Genomic DNA, 23,121 nt, shown 5'->3' with positions numbered 1-23,121 from the left:
GTGAGTGTAGAAATTACTTGATCAGTTTGCTTCGACGTCCTTCAATTCAATATGTTCAATAGACAACAATTAATTCTTAGTTCTTAATAAGCTATCTCCTGACAATGCTGTACGTCAAATATTTGTGCGACGATGATTGACCATTAACGCCATTAGTCCATAATCCATCAAATCCGTCAAATCCACTGATCATATAATCCACATTACAAACAAATTCCAAGATGGCTGAAAATTGTGATAAAGAGAAAGGAACTACGCTTTCATATACTACATTCATTTTGACGAAGCTAGTTGAATTTTGGGATGTATATATAGGGGTATGTTTTTATTTTTTATCCCACAAGTAATAAGGTCTGCGTGCATTATTCTTATTATATTGCAATTCTACGATCACCACTCACCAGGATCATGTGAGTAACTTTATGCAAACCAAGTTAACCAACCACCCACAACCAAAGAATATCAGTCTAACTACTAATCCTTATTTATGTAAAAGGTTATAAGCAATCATTCGTCTCTTGTTACTTGCCTTGTCTAATGACTACTGACATAATGATTGGGACATTCTGCCTAACAGTCAAATGAGTCAATCACAAAGCCATTCTCAGTTCTACCCATCTTGAAACGATCGGAGTTAATATACTGTTTTTTTTACAATAATTCCCATTGCTAATCTTCTGTTTGTACATTTTTTTTGGCACTTTTTAGCAAAAACTTCAAAAAAATTTGAAGTGGACTTGAATTCTTTTGCACAAGCTTTAAGTCTTTCGGATGATTTTGTCATCCATAATTACGTAAATAGTACACTGACACTCAATTTGTGTAACATTTTTTTGATATTGTTTGTTTTGACTCAAAAACTGCTGCATGTAGTGTTAAGAAAGTTGAAAATCTAAGGAGTGAAGCAACAATATTTTGTATATTTTCTGAAGGCACCATTTTACCACATCTTGTTTGAAGTAATTTTGGTGATTCTTGTACTGCGTCTTTTCCAAGCCAAGAAATATCGAGTTAGAGAAAGTGAAATACAACTAACAGAAAAGGTAATGATAGGTTTTAATCTTGAATGCATCATGCATGCAAACCACATTTCAACTGCAATGACCATGGACTTTTTAACAAATTTCTTTCTTGATGAAAATTTTACAATGAATGAGTTGCAGTTTATGACTAATTCAACAAAGTAAATAAATATTTTATACCTACTAACATAGGAAGAAGAAGAACTTATTAAAGAATGGAAACCCGAACCTCTTGTTCCCGAAAATGCCAAGCATTATTCATATGTTCTTAATCCTAATGTCATCAAGGGGTAAATGTTTACTATATGATAAATTAGTGTGCATTAAAATACATTATAAAGTCATGTTGCAGTAGATATAACTTGTATATTGTATTTCCTATGAACTAGGAAACCTGGTCATAAAATTATTGTTAATGGTAGATCATGTCTCAACTTGGCTACTTTCAATTTTCTTGGTTTTGTTGGTGACAAGGATATTGAGGTTTAACTAGCTTTTGTTGTTTTATTAAGGTCCCTGCTACTCTGTCATTATAGTTGTTACGTAATTGGACTAACATCCTTGTCTTCATTTTAAATGCCTGTGATATGCCTAGGATGCAAGCATAAGATCACTTCGAAAATATGGTGTTGGATCTTGTGGCCCTAGAGGATTTTATGGAACTATTGGTGACCATTTTAATTTTTTTCCTGCTATTTGAAGATTATGTTTGAATTACTAAATTTAAAATAATTCTTGTTGTAATCTATTTTGTTCAGATGTTCATCTTGAATTTGAGAAGAAAGTTGCAGAATTTATGAATACTGAAGATGCTATCATGTATGCCTATGGTTTTTCCACTGTTGCTAGTGCAATACCTGCCTATTCCAAGCGAGGAGATGTCATATTCTGGTGAGTATGAAATGAGAACTCTCTACATTTCAGAAAATTTTTAATTATTTTCAGTCAAACTTTTTAACTAACAAGCTGATGAATTGAAATGCAATTGTACAAAGATAGAATATGTGCATGCAAAGTTCCCTTTTACAGCATTTATTGTTTTTTTTTATTTTACATTTTTATGTTGTGTTTAACCATGGTAACTTAACACATAACCCTCCTTGAGTAAGTGCCATTCTGAATAAGAACCTCTGCTAAATAAGTTGTAGTCGGTAGAAGATGCTAACATAAAACAACAAATTTTGAAAAAGCGGTACAAATACATTCTCCCGTCAAAATGCATATACATTTCAAACTTGTTTATTTTATTGTTAATTGTTCTTATTTATATAAAAAAAGATTTCTTTAAAATGCGCCGCGGTAATTTCTCATGATAAAGTTAAAGAAACAACATTCCGTCTGTTATTCCAGCCATAGCAAATATTATGCTAACTATGTTGCTTTTTCTTTCTTTTTTTGTGATGATGTGTAGCGATGACGGCGTGTGTTTTGCCATTCAGAAAGGTGTAACAGCATCTCGCAGCAAGGTGTACTGGTTCAAACACAATGACATGGACGATCTTGAACGTTGCCTAAAGGAACAAGAACAAAAAGATAAAAAGGTGGAAAGAAAATGCTGATCGTCATAAGAGTTGCTTCTACTTTGTTTTTCTTATACGCTGTTTACAATGATGATAAATACTTAGATATTGTTTAATATAACTTCCTGCAGAATGCGAAGAAGGCCAGTGTGACAAGACGATTTCTTGTGGTGGAAGGACTGTACACGAACTACGGCGATCTAGCTCCGCTACCTAAGTTGGTACGCACGATATTTTCGTTTAGATTTAATTATGATGGTAATTGAATTGGGTGATAAGGAGTTTAAATAGTCTTGGGTGATTTTCTCGAACTCAGAAGATAATTTCATTTTTTTGGTAGATTGAACTTAAGTATAAGTATAAAGTTCGAATACTGATGGACGAAAGTCAGTCATTTGGTGTCCTGGGAGCCACAGGTCGCGGTGTTACAGAACATTTTGATGTTGACGTAAGTATAGTAGTATACGTAACTAGGGATGCCCGTTGCAGTTATTGTACATATGTGTGAGACTTGCATACACTACAAAGATTGTATTAAAAATCGTATTGATGGGTAAGTACGTAGGTTAGTTTCCTTTTGCCTTCAGAGAGATGATATCGATCTAATCAGTGCATCTATGGAGGGATCACTTGCAACAATAGGAGGATTTTGTTGCGGTTCATCGTTCGTTGTCGATCATCAGGTATATGAATGAGCATGTTCAATTCTGCAATTCACGACTTCCTGGTTACATGCATTATTCTTGAAACAGTTCATATCATTTCCATATAATTATAAAAATACGAAGGATAAAGTTGACTTGCACCGTTCTTATTTTGGTGAAGCATTAAACTTAGAAAACATAACAATTTTTCTACAGCGTCTGTCTGGGGCTGGATATTGTTTTCGGCGTCTCTGCCTCCTCTACTGGCATCTGCCGGCACGGAAGCTTTGAATGTTATGAATAAAAATCCAGGTTTGACTTATAACACTTTTGAAACATAACTACAAACAAAAGCGAGTGATGCCTGTATTATACGATGTATCGTTACAGAAATGTTCGAGACTTTGCGAGACAATGCCTTGCTATTTCATGAAAAGTTGAAAGGGTAGGTGAGGGTTCGAGTATGACGACGTAGATCAACATAGTACCGTCAAGGATGATTACATTTTTAAATTATATAAATTGAAAGCATCTCAATAGGATTACGTAATTGTTTTTTAGTGTCAAGGGAATGAAAATTGTTGGTAATGAACTTTCTCCAATTATACATTTGCGTCTCGAAACATCTTTTGGGTCCATTGAGGAAGATGAAGAAATACTGGAAAAGATAGTCGCTGAGGTAGCTTTGTTCTTCACGTAGTATCAAGCTTTTTTCTAACAGAAAGCACGTGACAAACACGCATTATTTTTGGTGAACAGGTAATGAAGAAAGACATCGTTATTGCTGTGGCACGATATCTCAAAAATGATGAAGCTTTCTTGCCTCCCCCAAGGTACACGTTCTTTTGCCATACGTTATAAATAAAAGAGGATGGTAGCTGATTTTAATGACGTCAGGAGGGCAAAATGAAAATAAGAAACGCACGTGTTTGTCATCACACATTATCTCGCTTTTTCGTATTTGTGCATTGGATTAATATCGTGGCATATTATTTTTTATGATATGTGTTTATATTTAGCCTATAAGCCTTTTCCAGACGACAATTTGAAAAAATAAATGAGAAAACACACTCCAAAAAATATCATCTTGTATACTCAAGCATTGTGAAGAGACAAGGTTTAAAGCAATATTTCGCCGGACTTTACGTGATTTAAAGTCATTATCAAGCTTAAATATCACTTAGCTTTGTAATAACTTTGAAATAAAGTCGAAATATTGCTATAAAACTTGTCTTTCTTGCTGTTATAACTCGAATCTTGAGTTTACAGTTTTGTGGAGTGTGTTTTTCATTTGTATTTGGCCTAACTGCGTCATTTTTTCATTTTTGGTATTTATATATCATAAATATACGTACGCCATCTGTTTAACAAATCACTCCGTTTAGCATTCGTATCACCGTGAATTGCAAGTTGAGTGAAAATGAGATCGTGGAATCCGCCAGAACGATTCGTGACATTATTGAGAAGATTTTGGATTGACTGATGAAGAAATCTTTTATTTAAAATTTATTCTTTTCATTTAAAGCATACATAGCTAGCATATATATAATCGAAAATAGCCATCGCCTACACAAGATGAAAATTTTCAAAAACAGTTCAATTTAATTTAGGGTATCCATCGATTCACTAATCACCTTTGATGGGTTAACTTTGGTCCCGCGCATGTATTTTCGTATGAACGTATTTAAAATTATCAACATAACTGAATGAGGGAAATACTTAAATACACTTTTGATATATACACTGAGTCTCTGGCACGATAAGCCTGTCCACCAGTCTAATGATTTCTCTCTATGATTGAGCAAACTTATTGATAGCGACGTGTTGGTTTAAAAAACATTATTTGCGAGGAGTGCCTACTCGGTTCTTGGTGATTTTTGTACGAGGAGCACTATTTCAATACACGTGATGTTTCAGTATCCCTTGTCAGTTGCCATATTTGGCAACTGAATATAAAGAATAATTCAGAAGCTCAACAGATTGTCCATGGTGTGTTGTGTATTTTCAACACTAAACTTTGGCCAGCGTTTTTTAGAATGAAATCTGCTTCGATCGTAAGCTTTGGTTCTTACAAGCACTAAGTTGCTTATAACAATGATTACTAAAGAAAAACAGCCGTGCCGTGGTTAATTCGACAGCGCCACATTGCAACTTCACACTTAAAACATCATATATCTTTTAACTATGAACTTAAAAATCAAGCAAGGCAACTCACTTGCAAGCAAAGATGTTCATCTTTTTAGATTAATGCGGTGAATTTGACTAATGACAATCAATCAAAAGCAAAAAACCGCCATGTCTCAGGCAAGTTATTTGATGCACTATGGAAAATCGCTTAGTATCTTAACAATAATTATAAAGCTGTATATGCACTAGTGTTGAAGAAAGAGTAACAATATTGTGATGATATTTTAACACGTGTGACATCTGTTTTACATATCATGCAGAAATTATATACAGAACAACAGATGAAGTCTGTGCGGCATACTGCATTGGCGTTTATACAGAGCACGAAATCGCCTGAAATAGCAAAAGCAATAAACCAACAATGATCGCCAACAGGCGTTGTAATTGGAAGGGTAAAATCTCCAATGACATTGATTTAACTTGATATGAGAAAAAAAACAGGTTCGCAAATGTTATAACTTCAATTCGTAATGTATACCTGTTAAAGAAATGTAAGAAGTCAATCCAGAATCGCAAAAATATCGTAAGTTAGTTTTCTTGCATATCGTTGAGTGGGTGTGGATAACTTATTTTGAGACTGTGCGAACACCCAATGTAAAATAATTTTCCAGAAGAGTCGGTCTTGAAGCGGTACTATTTTTAAGAATACAACTAAACATCGAACCTTCAGTTGCTTTTAAGCGGGTAGCAAAGAGAGGCGTTGGTATTGAAATCGTCTACACGACAGGCTGTAATGCGCTTTGTACGTTTGGAAAACATGGTCTATTGTTTGTAAATTGAATAAGCTTGGAATAAAAAATTGTAAAATAGCTGAAATTTCCACAGTTTTATTCAACAATGGCACTCAGGGGGAATCTCGTTTCGTTCATCGCACGTTAGATAATTGTGCTCAAAAATAATATGGCAGACCACCCATAATTTAAGATATAAATGTTGTAAATCAAGGAACATAAGGAATGTTAACTAGTGATGATCGAGCCAAAGATATGATTGAAGATAAGTGGCGACGATGCAATAAACCATCAGATTCGTATCAGAGAATCTGTATACATAAGACGTCTTCCTCTCACATACAGCCATTTAGTTGGCCTTAATGTAGTTGTTTAAAGTTGATTTATGGATGTCAACTATTGGCGTTCTTGAGACGTGAATTTGGGAGAAGCGTCTGTAAAAAGCGTAACGTAACTAAATTGAAAGTATGTATTCTTAAACAGTTTGTTTTCATATTGATTAAGAAAAACAATTCTCAAGACTGGACATGAATCTCGGCAAAATTACATCGATGTCGTGGGGGACTGGAAACAACCCACATGGAACAACTGCTACGGAAATGACGAACAACTAAGAAAAGAAAATTTAGAAAGAAACAGCTTCATCATGAAAAGTCGAGATATGCAAGGACGGAAGAAAATGAAGAGACGAAAGAATCACGTCATAGAGAAAAACAAAAAGCGAAGCAAAACACGTCAAGATAAAGTCAATAATGCTTTTGCTGAATTACGAGAAATCTTGCCAACATACCCTCCGGATAAAAAACTTTCGAAATGTCAAATTTAAGAGTGGCTGTACGATACATTAAATTGCTTGAAAAAGTTCTCGATATATCATACAAAGAAGATGCTACAATTAGCTATCAACAATCAAAAACCTGATAACATGACAATCATTCAAGATCATACGTCTGCAAGCAGATGTTAAAATATGTAAGTTTATGATTGACGAAGGACAAAATACCGGATGCATGAATTTGCTGTTAATGCAGCGCTCATGCACATTTGGTCCATTGCCATTTGTGTTTTCAATATAAATTATTAGAAAGGCAGTTTCTTTCACAAAGTCAAATATTTCTGTTATTTTTATATATGAATAAACTTAGCAACTTTGTGGCGTTTTCAACCACGTCACTTGGGAAAATCAAGATAAAATTGTTTTTACAAATCATAATTACTCGAAACGTTTTCGAATTGCACCTGTGAATTCTTATGTTGCGTTTCGCACAATCTAGCTCTTTGTTTTTCTAGCAGGATTTAAACTGTTGAGATTTTTAATGGTAGTATATGCAAGGGCAGCTTTTTTCTCGAAAAACCTGCCATGCATAATATACGCCCAGTGAAAAAGAAGGAACGAAAAATAAAACCCCGGGTATGATTAAATCTAAATGAAACAAGAGCTTTTAAAAAATAGTTAAGATAGACTTTTTTCTTAGAGCTTCGGAGAAAAACTGACGGGTTATAAAATGACGATAGCAACATTTTAACTGAATAAACAAGTAAATATACAAATACGTAGAATAAAAACTCTTCCACCCAGTGCTTACGAAGGGCAAATATTTACTTCATAAGGAATTTAATTACCATTAATCTCACCAATAATTGATAACAAAAGTGTAACAAAGGTGCCGACAACCCGGGTCAATGTCTGCACAAATACTTCCATTACAAATTGCGATGTGTTTTCTCGTACAAACATGGAGGACATACAGAAGTTTTGTGTAGATGTAATCGTTTACTTATTATTTCATACGCTTGTTTTCCAAGCCATTAAACAATTTCGCTTGGGAAAAAAACAAGTTTGCGCTTATCGATTGAAAAGATCGCACTTGAAATGATCTTCTCGGATTAGACAGATTATTCATGATGATCTCATATTGAGTTAGACATTCAAAACGCTCTCGCATAAATCGTTGGGATATCTTCATACGTTGTATACTAACATGTACGACACAGAAAGCGCTGGATAACAGACAAGTTATGAACTTGTTAGTTGTTTGGTTTCTTGCTTTCATGAACATTTGATGATCCCAATAACAAATTTATCATTGGTATGAGTTATGAGCATTGAGTCCATTTGCAATCTAACACTGATGGTGAATTGTTTAAAAATTCGAGACGATCGTCAAAAACATTACTAATGTCATCAATTAACAAAGGAATGTGGATATATATACATATACATTACTAAAAATAGGAAAAAGCTTACTATAAATTTACTTTTATAAACCGTCTCATGCGTATAGGAATCATCAGATAGTGAGTGAATGAATTTCGAAAAAGGTGCTACTTATATCGGCTATAATGGCTTGAAAAAAACGTGTGTATGCAAAATGGAAAACCGCAGGTCACATCGAACGTGCTTGCTTGTGATGTTTTTGGCATTACACGTCAAAACTATTCATACTTTTTAGCAATCATATCGATTTGTTTTAGAACACACAGATTCCCTTCTAAAAATACAGATCCTTTTCTAGTAACGCGTTCCTCCCGTATATGAAGTACGTTGCGCGTTTCTCGATAGTGAAATTCATTTCGAATTCTTGCCTCTTGTTTCTTTTTATCACTTCACGACTTCAGCCCCCTCCCATTCCTTGTAGTCATTCTACTAAACAAAACCATTGTGAAATTTGGGGATAACATAACACTGACCTGTAACATGTCATCTCCGTCTTTTCTCTTTTTGCTTATTTTTGCTTTCTTCCCGTCGTCGTTTGTTGATTGGATTACGAGGATCAAATATTTCAAAAGTATCCTCATCACGAACGTTAGCGTCTTTCACTTTACGATCTTGCTCTTCAAATATGAGTTTATGATGCAGCCTTTATATACAAAACCAAAAAGAACATACGATTATAAAGGAAACAATGGAACATGACTAAATGGCTCAAGTGAATGGTAGTTAGGTAAAAGGTACTGAAATTAAAACATACTATAAGTCACTATACGTACAACGCGAAATGTATGAACTAGTATACTATATGTTATGCATAAACTGTCTTGAAAACTCTACTGTCGTTTTAAAGTTTTGTTTAATAAAAATTTACCATCTAGTGGAGACAAAGGTTTTAATAAACAATTACCAGCAGCAGTGTTATTGATATATTGAAATACGGCGGTTATAGTTAACCAACACTTACAGCTAAAATTTTTCATGTAGTCTGGATGATTTCAGAAAATATCCAGCTGCAAACGCATATGTGCAATAGTAGTCTTAACGTTTTTATTGTATGGAGAGTAAAAAGAAATATGATTTGGTCTAAGTTATTCTTTGTTATTGCACTGAGAATAAACAAGATTGTGCTTAAATTCACCACGTTTCGATGCCTGATCATATAGATGTACTATGTAAAATTCATCTGTTGAAACTTACCAAGCGTCTCCCTCATCTTCATTCTCTTCAACTTCACCGTCAGTTATGTCATCCGGTAAGGCAGACAAATCATTTCCTTCTTCAGGATTTTCAAGTTTCGTCATGAAACTTGACAGCAACTGTAATGTCTAATCAAAAAATATACATTAGTAATGTTGACCAATCACGCCTAATACGGAGAATACAATAATTGGGCGTAGTCTATCAGTGATATTTTGAGCAACAAGTTTGACTCTTCTGATTTCCTGCAAAGAATGTCACACACACTATAATAGTCCGGCTGAGCTACCTGCTCTTCTCGTCCGGATCCCTTTTTCTTAATGCTTTCGTTTTTCTTGTGCAAATACTCCTTTCTTTCTTGGCGAAATTCTTTCAACGCTCCAAGCTCGTCTGCAATTCAATAAAAATACAATAAAATGATACGATATTTTAGCTTACATGACACACGACTTGGCTCAAGTGATAAAACTGCAATACCATCTTTCACATCATCGTCGCCTTTTTTTTCTTCCTGCTTTTCATCGTTTTGCTTTGACTTTCTGGCTTCTCTTAATTCACGTTGAAGTCTTTTTGATTCACGTTGTAATTCTTTCCTAAAGGAACAAACAGAAAATTTTATAAGCATCTCGAACGTTTACATCAACTAAAACGTTGCATGACAGTAAACTGAAAAGGCTTTGTTTCTTCAGAGAGTAATACATGCATTCATAGACGTTAACAGTCATCCAAAAGCTAAAATCCAATTTTCGGACGCCATTGATGCGGCTAGGTGGGATTGTTGTTGGGACTGTTGTTAGTGTTGCATTAAAAAAAGGAGCACTTAAACATTTCAGAGAATAGCAATCACCATCTTCGGACAGTGATTGTACATACCACACAGTAAACTACATTTTCGATGGTCATAAGAAATGGATTCAGATATATGTTTAAAAGAAAAGTACATTTCACATAAAGAAAAAATATCGGATCTATATAAAGCCAGAAACCTTTTATCAGACTTTCCATCCTCAATCTCATCTTTGGCGCTCTTTTCAAGACTTTTTTCTTCATTTTTTGGTTTTTTTAATTTTCGTCGAATACTATCAGCCATTTCTTCATCAAGTACATCAACACTCTAAGACAATGAGAGCTCAACACACCAATGAAAGGTATGCAGAGTAAAAACATTTTAACAAACTTCACCACAAACTTACACGAGATTTGTCGTTTTCTGTCTGTTCCAAAGCGGGAACAGCACTTAGTTTGGGATCATTTAACACATCATGACTGCTTTTGATTTTGATTTTCTGTAATATGACAAAAATTTCAATCAATAAATTTTCTAATCGCCGTACTTTATATTTTATGACAACGATACACGTCGTTGGGATCGTTATTCTCTATTAATACTTTGTATATTAGGCAAGGCGTAAGGTGTCCTGCTTGCTTACGTTACGTAACTGTAATCTGTTTCATAGCTCTTAAATGCTAAAGATCTAGCTATGATACCACATCCATCATTAACCTTATTTAAACTCTGAACTTCTTCTTCGTCGTCTTCGGCTTCTTCGCCAAATGACAAGAGACTAAAATTCCTAAATTAAAATAAGTATTATTTAGGGTTGAAATATTTCATAATCTTCTCCTTAATTGATCAAAGTAAAGCGTGGACCATGCTCTTAAATCAAGAGCCAAGGATGTTTTAAGTAGTCTGTATTCAGACTGGCCTACGTAACTAGTGCAAAAAGAAACTTCTTAATATGTCATATATATATCATAACCATGGGTCATATCATAACCATGGGCATAAGGTTAATATACACATGTGTATCAGTAAATAAACAAACAAATAAGTAGTAAACACAATAATAAACAAACAAAAACAAACAGATGCTGAAAGTCAAGAGTACAGATGACATTAAAAAAATTTGAAAAACACTAAGATGCTCCGTTCCAAAGCAACAGCAATTGCCACATGACATACTTTGTTCCCTTTATCTTCTTTTGCTTCTTATTCACAGATTCTTCCACAACATTTTTCACTTTTTCTCTGGGAACAATATCATCAAATGGATTGGAGAGAACCTGGTAGTATGATTAATCAAAGTTGGTGAAGAAGGACAGCAGCACAATATGATTAATATATGTACAGATAAAGTACATCCAAGTCTCCATTGAGAATTTTTACACTGGAGGGGGGGGGTAGCTTTCTTCAAGTGACAAAATTGCAAATATCAACACATACATGTACAAAATAATCGGCAAAATCGCAATATTACCTCTGTATTCAGTATTTTTGGGGGATAAACCGGGAAGTCATTTTGGTCAACTTCCATATTCTCCATATCAAGCATGTTGTAGATTGTGTTTCCAGTGACCTGAAATTCAAGTTTTAACATCCATCATCACAAGTAAAACAAGGACACATTGTAAAAAAGTGTCAGGTCAAGACAAGTCAGTGACCAGTTTCAATTCACACAAAAGACCACTGTAATGTGGTCAAGACAAAAATACCAGTCAGTGCAAGTAGTCAGTATATACATAGTTGTATAGGTATGTATAAGAGTATTCCACTTATGTACTTATACATCTATAATGCAGTTACATATGTTCTTCATTTATTTGAAATACATAATTTCAACTACAAATAGCATCCTCACTTTTCCAAAGATTGTATGTTTGCCATGCAGTTCATCAGCTCTGCCAAGAGTGAAGAAGAATTGACTGCCATTATCATTTTGCCCAGAGTTGGCTGTTGCAACCAGTCCTCGTCTTACAAATCTCAGTCTCTGATGCGCTTCATTCTATAAAAGATGAAAACAATTTGGCACATCATCAAGTGAAAAATAATTAAATGTTTTTAAATTACTAATTCCTCCTATTTTTAACCAGTCAGAAACAAACTGTGCGCACAAACCTTAAATGGTTCACCGTATATTGAATCACCACCTTTAAACAGAAAAATCGCATTTATATATCTCTAAAAGTAACTTTCAAAAACTGTTGACGAATACAATGACTAGATGATTATAAAAAGTGTCAATTTTGGACAAATTTTTAAGTTGGCAAGTTTGCAAACAAATGACATTTGCAAATATTTGGTTTGTTTATACATTGGCTAACCCAACAAGTAAAAAGTAATCAATGTTATGTGTCAACACCTGTTGATAGGTTTTTTTACCTTTAAAATAATCTATCTAAATAAACACACTCTGAAATATACCAAGCAATATTAATAAATTTAACAAGGAACATTCTTTAACCTGAACCAGTACCAGTTGGATCGCCACCCTGGACACAAAAACCTAAAATCAGATAAATTGCATCGCCATAAGCTGAGAATCTTTTGGAAGAGCTGCAAAACAAATTGATTACGTACCTTTGACAATTCGATGAAATATGGTGTTGTCATAGTAACCTTCAAGACAAAGCTGCACAAAATTTCGGCATGCTTTAGGAGCTTCCTTTGACCAAAGTTCTATGTCAATATCACCAACACTGGTGTTCAGCAGAACCTGAATTCAACGTTTTATTAAAAGATATTTCAAAATATTCCATACTAATCCGACTGGATTGTTGATATTTTTGAAAAATTAATGTGAAAATCAAGTGAAGACGATGATGTTGTTTTGTAAACAGTACATCCTTACCTTTCCATTTGTTGGAGGTTCTTGTATATATATATTGCTCATTTTTCGTTAGAACAATTGCTAACCTTACATTTCCATTTTTCAGGGAAATTTTGAAAATATCTTCACAAATTCTTTTCAACTACAAAACTTTTCTGTTTAAAATTCATTCCAGGATACTGGATACAAATGGTACAAATCATACAATTAATTATGAAATGTGTATGTATTTTGATTGTGGTAATTGCTGGATACAAAATGAGCCCGCAAGCCGAGACGAGTAACAAATTATAAATGTAAAGTTAACATTGGAACAGAAAAAGAGTTTATACAGATTTTCAAGAATCTGTTATCTCAATGTCGTATTATATACATTAATTAAAAATAAGGGAGGAGCAGCGATTTTGGACGTGTTTTTATTTCTACACGTGGGCAAACATGATGGCTTGTTCGGGGAGGCGTCTCGTGCACACGAGGTTGTTGTACGTGAAACGAAATCGCTTGGCCTTCAATAAAAAAACGGTATTTGTAATGCTTTAAATATAACACAGTGAAATATTAATGTATGTTGCATGTTATGAAGAGGATTTTAATGTGTCATGTAAAAACTCCACTGAACAACATTTTTTATTATTTATTGTATACTTCGTTTGAATACAATTACCACAAAAATTAATACCATTCTGTTCGTGTTCTTATATTGTATTTGTACATGATCTTCAATAAAGTAAGGGCTAAAGATTTATTCATTTCTACAACATCGGAACGTTATGAAAACAAAATGTTTGTCGTGTACATTCAATACAATGTATAACATGATAAAATAGGAATACAAATGTATGTAGTATTGTGAACATTTCTTCTTTGCCGTTATATGGTAGATACAATGTCACAATCTGCAAGATTTTAAACACCTGAATAGTTTTCCTCATTTTGACACTAGAATTGTGTTAATACATGCTAGGACACTAGAATTGTGTTAATGTTCCCTCCTATACTGATAAATTTAAATGGTTAACCATTTAAATGACCTTTACACTAGTCACAAACGATTAATTCACTAGTCACTAGTGAATTAATCACAATGTTATGCTACAATCAAACTTCAAGGAACCAACCAAATGATGTAATATACATATTGACACTTTACATTTAGGTGAAATGAGATTCATATGTTTGATATACTTCATTATATATGTATATAAACATATGAATCTCATTTCACTAAAATATCAATTGTCAATATGTATATTGCATTGTTTGATTGTATATACAATCACATATATATAGATTATGCTCACTATATGTATATATACAAAGTGTATGACAACGTGCCCTCCCGGCTATCACCATAGTGCAATGGTGACTCCTGCACTTGGGACACAGGATGTTTGGTTAAACATTGTGAGGATTGTTTTGTTAAGTCACCAGAGTGCTCAAACCTATAAAGGTGAGCTTTGCATAGTGCTTTTACAGAGCATGCACAAAAAACAATAAAACTTTTCTATGTGCTCAGTTATAGTGTATTTGTCAACGATGACGAAATTTGACATCGTTTTTGTACGAATAACGAATGCAAAAAGTCATTTAATTGTCTGCACCCTCTCCCAGAAATTCTCATTTAAACTTGAAATGTACATCTTTAATATACACACGACTTCATTCTGAGCCAGGCAGTCGACAGGATGTGATTAATGAACGATTGGCACGTCGTCTGTAAATAAATTACTTATTATTGATTGTTTTATATTTTATCATGTTTTATCATATTGTTGGTTAACTTAATGTGCTGCCTTGTCTTAGATGTGTAACAAAGGGGTTTAGATTGAAGTGAATATAATATTAACGAGCCACGTTGTATGTACGTTTCATGATGTCAAGATGATTGCACGTAGTTGCCAACATATATAGTCTGAGCGAAGTGGAAAAATTTAATTTTCAAATTCAACGCTATGAAACCCGCCACTACTCTTTAAATAACGATGATTTGAATATTGTATGTTTTTTCTTAGAATGTCACGTGCTTTTTCACTAAAAGAAAGATCCACAATTCAGGTGATGTTACATATATTGTTATCCCTAGAGCTATGTCATGAAGTAGATGTCTGAATATATATATTGATGATGGCTTTGGAATAGATGTCTGAGTATTAGCTATATTTTCGCTAATTGGAGCTTAAAAAATTATTTTGATTTTTGAAGTGAAACTGTATGCTTGATTTACATTGTTTACAGCCATCCTTTCGAAATTGTCGCAATTTGTGCTCTCAGATCCTGGTGAAGGAATCCAAGAAGTTACTATAAGAAAATGGTTAGCGATCAAGAAAAAATCGTCCATTCTCTGCATTCATACATTTTGCTATTTTGAAGTTTTATCATAACCTCGTTTTTTATTCACACAATTCTCAAGGTTTGTTAAGGTCGGTGATACAGTGGAGCAATTTGACGATCTTTGTGAAGCCGAGACAGATAAGGTTGATAATTATAAGCGTTTCCTTTCGGTCAGTTAACATGTGTAGTGTCATTGAAACATACTGCAGGCTAAAACAATTGGATATGGTTGTTGTAATATTTTTCGAAGAAATGACAATAGATTTTTTTAATCTACAGGCGGCGTTAAATATTACCAGTCCACATAACGGTGTCATAAAGACGTTGTATTGCAAAGAAGATGCTATAGCCATTGTTGGAAAACCTTTGGTTGAGTTTGAATTAACGGATGGTATAAGATTTAGCTACTGCTACTGTAAACACGTATAATTTATAAAAATGCGGGATTAATTTGCTAGTACATTGTTTGGTTGACTTGTTTTGTTGTGTCAGTCTTTTGATTTAAAACGAAACGTACCTGACGATAGTTGGTCTGCTGCTATAGTTACGCGTTATCTCCAGAATAATCCTTTTTAATCTAGCATCGTGTGTCGTAAGTTTAACGTTCCGGAGGCAAGACACCTGTTATGGAACGATGTATATTGATTTTGAGACGGAAAAATTAAAAATCCTAAGTCATGCAACGATAAAATGAACAGAAGTCCAACTTCCGGTTTGTCTTGTTGTAATAGGTCGCTTTATTAGCGCAGGAAAACAATATAACTTAAAATAAATAGAGATAAACCGTTTATCGTAAGTCGTTTATCTCTATTTATATATTTAAGTATCACATTCTGTAACACATTCATTTGCACTGATGATGGCATAAGTTTGCCGAAACATGTCTGTAATAAAAGTTTGTTTTATATATTCAGTTTATAACTTCTTAATAGATGATGATGTCACTGTTACTAAAGTTGATCTACTCGACGATGATCAAGCTAACAACGCGCCACAATCACAAGCTGTTTCTGTTGACGATCAAGAGGCTCTACATAAAGTAACTGGAAAAGCTCTTGCTACTCCCGCAGTAAGGAAAATGGCCATGGAGAATAAGGCAAGGAATGCATTTGAATTTTTTTAGTTAGGTATTGTTTTTTTGCATGTGGGTACCTAAAGTCCTGGAAGTGTACATAAGTATATTTTGAAAGTTCAATGATATTTTAGATAAGCTTAAGCGACATCTCTGGTTCCGGTAAGAACGGACGAGTATTAAAAGAAGATATTTTGAATTTCCTACAGCAAAAGGTATATATAAGTTATAACTATAACGTATAAAATGCTTCTATCGCATGTAATATTTTTTGCTTTTGAATAGGGAGTAAAAAGTTAGTCGATAAGTTCTACAGCACTTTGTTGAATACCTTTTCAAAAGAAAAATTTAAAACATTGAAATTATGATACGTTAATAAATATTCAAGGAGTGTAAAAATTTGCATGTGATATATCTTTCCTAACAAACACAAGGATGTCTCTGTATACTGAGGAATAACGTCTTGACAGTAGGTGTTATTTGGCAGCAATACAGTATGTTCGAAGAAAGATCCTTATTTGTACTATATGTATCTTTTTGGATTGACGATCGCCAAATTACTCCAAATGGACCGTTTTGAAAACTTATTCTGCAATGTTTGAAGTTTTAGTTTTCAAAAGCTATTTGAATAAAAATTTAAAAAATATTGTAGAACTTATTAACTGTATGTTTTTGTCTTTGTTTGAGACAACCTGATGACGCTGGCTTTTTTTATAAAATTTGATCAAATATTTAATCTTTTATGAAAAAGTTCAAATTATTCAATGTCGAACAGATCCGTTTTTATTCAGTGTGCTTATGTGTGTTGATAAAGAACTCTTCCAATGTCAACTTTGATTTTCTTGGGTTGTACTTGATTATTTTCCAAAAATACTTTGCCATTGCGAAGATCTGACGGTGGCGTTTTTGAAGCTCGTAGAACGTCCATATAGTCACACATTTGACACTCTGCTATGTTTGCTTTGCGTCTTGTTTTGTATGTTCATAAAATATTTCTACTTGTGTTTCATATATTACGTAATGCACTTTCTTTTCCACTTTCAGAACGCGCTGTTGTTAAGTGATTTTTTCATTTACTTTGCAGATGCTCTTCCCAGTCGTTCAGAAATCCTCGAGGGGGCTCCTTCCATTGAGCAATCATCTCCCAACATACCCCCTCGTATACCATCCAAGACTATACCCACCCCACTTCTCTCTGTTGAACCTGTTTTGGAAGATAAGACCGAGCTAATCACTGGTTATCGAAAGGCCATGGTCAAGACAATGACAGAAGCACTACGAATTCCGCATTTTGGGTATTGCGATGAAATTATTCTGAACAGACTAATCACGTACGTTATTCTGTTTTTTATCCTCTATCATGACGTAAAATCTCATTTCTCGGAGAAAACGTCTTGTATTTAGCACCTTTTTTAATCGTAAAAAAGTAGAAACACGTGAAAATTTTTTATATGAAAGGTTGTATGATTGTTAATTAACACATAATTTAGAAGAAGCTGGTGATTTAGCAATAATTTAGATTTGCCATCGTTTAGTATTTTGTATTATATAGTTTGACTGATTTTGGTGGTTTTCACCCCTCAATACTTCATAAAGTGCGAGTTTTAGTCGTGCTATATAAATTTCAGAGCGTCATTTTTCATTTATTTTTCGAGAGAGGTATTGTTTCCACAGTGACTGAACAGAGAATTTGCATAGCAAGACTAAACTGCCACAATATATCGCGATTACTCCACTGAGAATACATCGCAGTTTCAATACCATACAATTGATTGCAGTTTTAGGGAGAATGCAAAGAGCTTAGCCATGGATCGCGGGGTCAAATTATCATTTATGCCAATGTTCATCAAAGCTGCGTCAATGGCTTTAACATATCATCCAGTACTTAACAGTTCAGTGGATGAAAACTGTGAGCATTTAACTTACAAAGTAAGATATTTACCATTATAAGAATTGATTTTATTAAATATCAACGGAGCAGAGCAAGCATGTGTTGAACCAACACCTCCCCACCCCACCCACCCCCAAACAAATTTTCAACAGACTGCGATGGAGTGTTTAACACTGGGGATAAAATTACATTCACTATTTAAGATCAATGGCAAGATCGTAAGAACGAAATGGATATTTTTCTTTTACATATCAGGCCTCTCACAACATAGGAGTTGCGATGGACACGAGTCAAGGCCTGGTTGTGCCAAACATTAAAAATGCTCAAACGAAATCAATATTTGACATCGCCAAAGAACTCAATAAGTTACAAGAGCTCGCGTTAGCTGGCAGGTTGGAAATAGAGCACTTGATGGGAGGAACGTTCTCTTTATCGAACATCGGATCTGTAAGTTACAATAGAATTGCACTTTTTGATTAACGATTGCTTTCGCTCTATGCATGCTTTGTTTTTTGATCGATATACGATTGTGATATATCTGTGAATAATGCGAAATCTATATTCCTTTATCACGTGTTTGCCAATTACAAAGTATCATGAAACTTTGTATTGTTATTTTGGCGTAAATTAGTAGTCATCCAGTCATGTTTGCGTTTTTATCGATTATTCAAAGATTACTTGGATTCTGTTTATATTATACAGTTCAATATTTTCCGATTTTGAACTATTCGCGACATTTTAACCTTAGGCTGATGTTACATACGCGTCACAATGTTAGTCATTTCGTTCAATGAATATATAGTTGACTGGGCTTTGCTAAAATGAGCTGCTTGATGCGTACAGAATGTATACTGTTTTGTTTGTACAGAATGTATACTCTTTTGTTTGGACAGAATGTATATTCTTTTGTTTCATCTTGTGCATGCCATCAAATGTCGTTCTTTTTTTTGTGTCATTTTATTAGATTGGTGGTACATATGCCGACCCTGTTATCCTTCCACCTCAAGTTGCCATCGGAGCTCTGGGCAAAGCTCAGGTAAATTTACTTGTTTTTGAGTGTTTAGGGTTAGCTTGAGTTTCGTATTTGACGATCACGGCTATAGGCAATATTTTTCTAAAGATTCTTTTTTCCTAAATCTTCACTCGTTTCATTTTATTTCCAATTGCAATAAAAGTTAAAATAGCATGAAATCAAATCTCATCGTAAGCGATGACATGTTTTGTTCAGATAATAGCAATCGTGAACAAGTGCTCTGCTGCGCAGGCAAAAAGGCTGTTAACACTGACCGTTTTTGGTATGTTCCCATGTTATACATATACATGTTATATGTATCAATTTATCACTACTGACAGGGATTGCAATTATGGAGAGACTTTGAAATTAAGACGATCATTACTATTTTGATACATTAGTTCATTAAGCTATTTTACATCGCTTCGAAATACGTTATGCCTTTCAATAGCAGGTATCATGACGTCATAGGGACCAGGAAGTAAATTGTGCCTCGCTCGGTAACTGTGCAATTCATAGACAAAGAGGCAATAATATTTTCAGTTAAATTCTTGATTTGATTCTACAAATTGAGCGTGTCACGCCGATGTTTCTTTCTATGGTAGGAAGTACCAAGATATGACGAGAATGATGACGTCTACAAAGCTCACGTGATGCGTATCGTGGTCTGCAGATCATCGCGTCATCGATGGAGCAACAATGTGTAGATTTTCAAACTTGTGGAAATCCTATATTGAAAATCCTGCTTCAATGCTGATGGATTTAAGATAAATTGAACGATGTAAAATATCTCTAATGAGATAACACTAATCACGACTAACATGACAAAATATCAAACAAAAAGTTATACCGATTATTCATATTTCTTGTCGATTCAGGTGCACGCAAACAAATGTCAGTCGTTCATTTTGACCAGCGGTTTAAACTAGTAACCCATACAGTACTTGCAATTCTTTCTTTATTTGATTATCTATAGAGCAGGACTAAATTTTACGTACTAAATATATATTTTAAACAAAACTTTTTGTTTCGTGTGCAGTGCTCACCATTTAACAAAAGTAAGAATTTTGTGTATTCGGTTTCTTGTGGGTCATTAATGGTCAAATTGAAATGGCAATAGCTTAATAGCTGGACTGATACTTTGTATGTTGATTCATGGAAACGCATACGTATCTTCGGATTACTTCAGACTTTCAATTTGAATAACCATTTTGAACTTTTATTGTCTTATATAACATAACCGCTATTACAAATATTGAATCTTCTATTAAACGACGACTTTTACATATGTCGACGCCTACGAAAAAGGTTGACAGAATGGTAGATGAAAAAGGTTGACAAAAGAAACACAAAAAGGTAGACACAATCGTAGACAAAAAAGTAGATAAAAAAAAATGGACACAAAGCTATACAGAAAGAAAGGTAGAAAAAGTGGTAGATATCTTAAGTATTAGACAGAACGTATCGACAAAATTTAAAAATAGTTGACAAAATCGTAGACAAAAAGATAAAAAGATAAACACAACGGTTGACAAAAAGATAAAGTTACACTACACCATGCATAACACGAGTACTGTTCTGCAAATATTTCTGCATTTACTGTGTTTACCGTTCACCATTCATTTTCTTAAAAAGCAGAAGGTAACAATGTTCACATTTTCATTTATAGACGAAGCTACAGGGATCGCAGATTTTACGTAAATCACACAGTTTATTTTTAAATACCCTTGTACTATTGATCGATGCCAAACTGCTCAATTTTAGGAATAGATATCTTTAAAAAACTACATTTTGTTTAGCATATCTTTTAGATATGTTTAGATATCTTCCTATCTGTTCATATCTTCCTAAAGTACGCGCACTTTTTCATGTACAATAAAAGCGGTAGCGTACGTGCAATAGGCTTATGATAATTTACAGGGTCATCTTACAGAATAATAAGCTCATGTTTGCTTAGAAAATAATGTAAGACAATGGGTTAATAATAGCATTTATGAAATTTTTGATATCATTTGAACTGTGCTCTTCAAACCAATGAAACCACGTAAACCTGGTACGGCCCGTACGCCATGTATATTTGAAAGACCACTAAACTCAAGTGTACGCGCTGCGTAGTTTAGTTCTTTCGAAGACATCGCCCACCGGGAGGGGGGGGGAGAGGTCATCTGTGTTGGTTTCCCAGCGACCCGGATGTAGATTTAAGTAAAATTATTTTCGCGCCCAATTAGGCAATAACATGGATAAAAATGGCCGCCGATATATGGAGTCTATGACTGATGACACTGTTTTCGTTGTAATTTTTGTTTTGTGATGTGGTTACTTGTCGCTGTTGCTGCATTGATGTAGAGGTAAATATTATTTTTTATTTTATGTATGGTAAACGCATGTCATACACATATCTCGTGCAAACTTTATTTTCTGTAATATTTTAATCTCGGCGAAGTCGACAGTGTACATTGTGTTATTGACAATCACAGACTGTCATGTTCATCATCATTGAAGCTAAGTATTCCTGTTTGTATTTGTGGTATTGTATTAATAAGTGTCTTATTTATTAAAGGACTGCTTGCATTGTCAATTTATGAACGAAGAAAAATGTGGCCAGCCAACAATCAGCTTACAACATGAGCAAGGAAGCCCAAAATGTGCCAATAGTAACATTGGCTGGTATTGCCAATATTGGGGACTGTAAGTGTGTTTTTACTTTGCTGCTTTATTCAAGACACAAACTTGACTACTGACATTTTGCATCTCTCAAAACAAAAACAGTAAGTTCCTTTTAACTTATGTAGTTTTGTCTGAATTGCCTCTACCTCACAAGACCAAGAAAGAAATTGTGAGCTTGTTTCCTAACAAAAAGACATGTACAGATGCGTGGAAAATCATTCAAAATTCTGATTCAAAGATGGCTGCACACTTGAAGAATGTCCTCAGTCAAGTTGACACAAATCACTTGTAAGATTTTACTTTTCTTACTTGAAATATAATATTTAGGCACAATATGTGGTTGCATCATTGTACTTTGGAATAGTTCGCAAGAAACAGATGCAACAGAGACTAGAAGAATACAGTGTTTTAATTTGTAGTGATTTAACTGAGTAAAGTAAATGGTTTGAACCCTGGAGTATCATTACATGTTTGTAAATGTAGATCGTCCAGGTTGGTATAGTCCTGAGAAGGACTGTTTTTGTTGTTGTTGACTGACGTTTCGACATTCTTAGCGGTAGTCATCTTCAGAGTCATTTGCATCGGTCAACAACAACAAAAACAGTCCTTCTCAGGACTATACTAATCTGGACAATCTACATTTACAAACATTTAACTGAGTATTATTGAAACTTAACCAATAAACGTTCACGTTTCGTTTTTGTGAGAAAGCTCACCTAATGTACTCAAAGATTTGTATAAGTTTATATAATAGACAAATATGCAGCTATTTTGCAGCACCTCTCCCTTTCCAACATTTCTTTGTTGATTTCCTCAATAAGTTTTTGTCATCATACAGGAAACTAAAACCTGCTGTGTTTGACGATGCACGTACTGCTGTGAATGAGAATGATCCTAATCTGATGAAGTTACTTTTTCAAAATGAATCCATCAGCATAGGTAAGATATTGATGAAGGTACTCATAAAAATCAATGTATCATGCTGTTTCTATATATAGTAGTTGTTTGTGTCAATGGAGCCTGC

The 23,121-nt window shown here is 34.1% G+C and overlaps 3 protein-coding genes and 2 long non-coding RNA genes across 6 annotated transcripts; 3 read left to right on the top strand and 2 right to left on the bottom strand.

Annotated features, from left to right (window-relative positions):
- The first annotated feature begins 122 nt into the window (after window positions 1-122).
- On the top strand, window positions 123-4,927 carry LOC124444854 (serine palmitoyltransferase 1-like). The gene is given in 16 exon segments (XM_046995527.1): window positions 123-317; window positions 933-1,043; window positions 1,215-1,312; window positions 1,412-1,505; window positions 1,618-1,690; window positions 1,781-1,913; window positions 2,434-2,563; window positions 2,674-2,763; window positions 2,883-2,990; window positions 3,130-3,225; window positions 3,403-3,427; window positions 3,430-3,498; window positions 3,577-3,631; window positions 3,748-3,865; window positions 3,946-4,019; window positions 4,572-4,927. Coding segments are annotated over 16 exon segments (1,464 nt in total). The 5' UTR covers window positions 123-221; the 3' UTR covers window positions 4,666-4,927.
- Window positions 1,937-13,354, bottom strand: LOC124444874 (spliceosome-associated protein CWC27 homolog). Of its 2 annotated transcripts, none has more exons than XM_046995546.1 (15): window positions 13,146-13,354; window positions 12,875-13,010; window positions 12,759-12,800; window positions 12,413-12,444; window positions 12,156-12,299; window positions 11,775-11,873; window positions 11,480-11,580; window positions 11,021-11,090; window positions 10,710-10,802; window positions 10,503-10,630; window positions 9,994-10,109; window positions 9,806-9,906; window positions 9,517-9,644; window positions 8,796-8,965; window positions 1,937-2,533 (listed from the first exon to the last, which is right to left on the bottom strand). In XM_046995546.1, exons 1-14 carry the CDS (start codon window positions 13,185-13,187, stop codon window positions 8,806-8,808), a joined length of 1,392 nt encoding a protein of 463 aa, XP_046851502.1. In that variant the 5' UTR covers window positions 13,188-13,354; the 3' UTR covers window positions 1,937-2,533; window positions 8,796-8,805. The 2 variants fall into 2 exon arrangements, with proteins under 2 accessions (XP_046851502.1, XP_046851510.1); XM_046995554.1 differs by lacking the exon at window positions 1,937-2,533 and adding an exon at window positions 6,185-6,714.
- LOC124444990 lies at window positions 5,814-7,298 on the top strand. Its single transcript, XR_006948076.1, has 2 exons — window positions 5,814-5,896; window positions 6,609-7,298. It is a non-coding gene; the product is annotated as an uncharacterized LOC124444990 (long non-coding RNA).
- A 46-nt stretch (window positions 13,355-13,400) lies between the features above and the next one.
- Window positions 13,401-20,450, top strand: LOC124444864 (lipoamide acyltransferase component of branched-chain alpha-keto acid dehydrogenase complex, mitochondrial-like). Its single transcript, XM_046995538.1, is given in 13 exon segments — window positions 13,401-13,646; window positions 15,137-15,179; window positions 15,360-15,435; window positions 15,535-15,598; window positions 15,735-15,846; window positions 16,388-16,551; window positions 16,662-16,741; window positions 17,610-17,858; window positions 18,306-18,456; window positions 18,674-18,865; window positions 19,383-19,454; window positions 20,036-20,085; window positions 20,087-20,450. Coding segments are annotated over 13 exon segments (1,452 nt in total). The 5' UTR covers window positions 13,401-13,562; the 3' UTR covers window positions 20,202-20,450.
- LOC124444997 lies at window positions 13,797-16,082 on the bottom strand. Its single transcript, XR_006948077.1, has 2 exons — window positions 15,973-16,082; window positions 13,797-14,020 (listed from the first exon to the last, which is right to left on the bottom strand). It is a non-coding gene; the product is annotated as an uncharacterized LOC124444997 (long non-coding RNA).
- Window positions 20,451-23,121: the final 2,671 nt, after the last annotated feature.

Source organism: Xenia sp. Carnegie-2017, unplaced genomic scaffold, assembly GCF_021976095.1.
Source record: "Xenia sp. Carnegie-2017 unplaced genomic scaffold, XeniaSp_v1 HiC_scaffold_1, whole genome shotgun sequence".
Classification (NCBI taxonomy): Eukaryota; Metazoa; Cnidaria; class Anthozoa; order Malacalcyonacea; family Xeniidae; genus Xenia; species Xenia sp. Carnegie-2017.
The sequence above is the reverse complement of the archived record's forward strand: the minus strand, read 5'-3'. Positions and strand labels throughout refer to the sequence as shown.

Excerpts from the sequence above, each read along its gene's own strand:
- LOC124444874 (XM_046995546.1), bottom strand. The coding sequence starts at position 13,187 with ATGAGCAATATATATATACAAGAACCTCCAACAAATGGAAAG. Across the intron at positions 9,907-9,993 it reads CGACGATGATGTGAAAGATG|ACGAGCTTGGAGCGTTGAAA; the intron begins GTATTGCAGTTT and ends ATTGAATTGCAG. Across the intron at positions 8,966-9,516 it reads GAAGATGAGGGAGACGCTTG|GCTGCATCATAAACTCATAT; the intron begins GTAAGTTTCAAC and ends TTGTATATAAAG.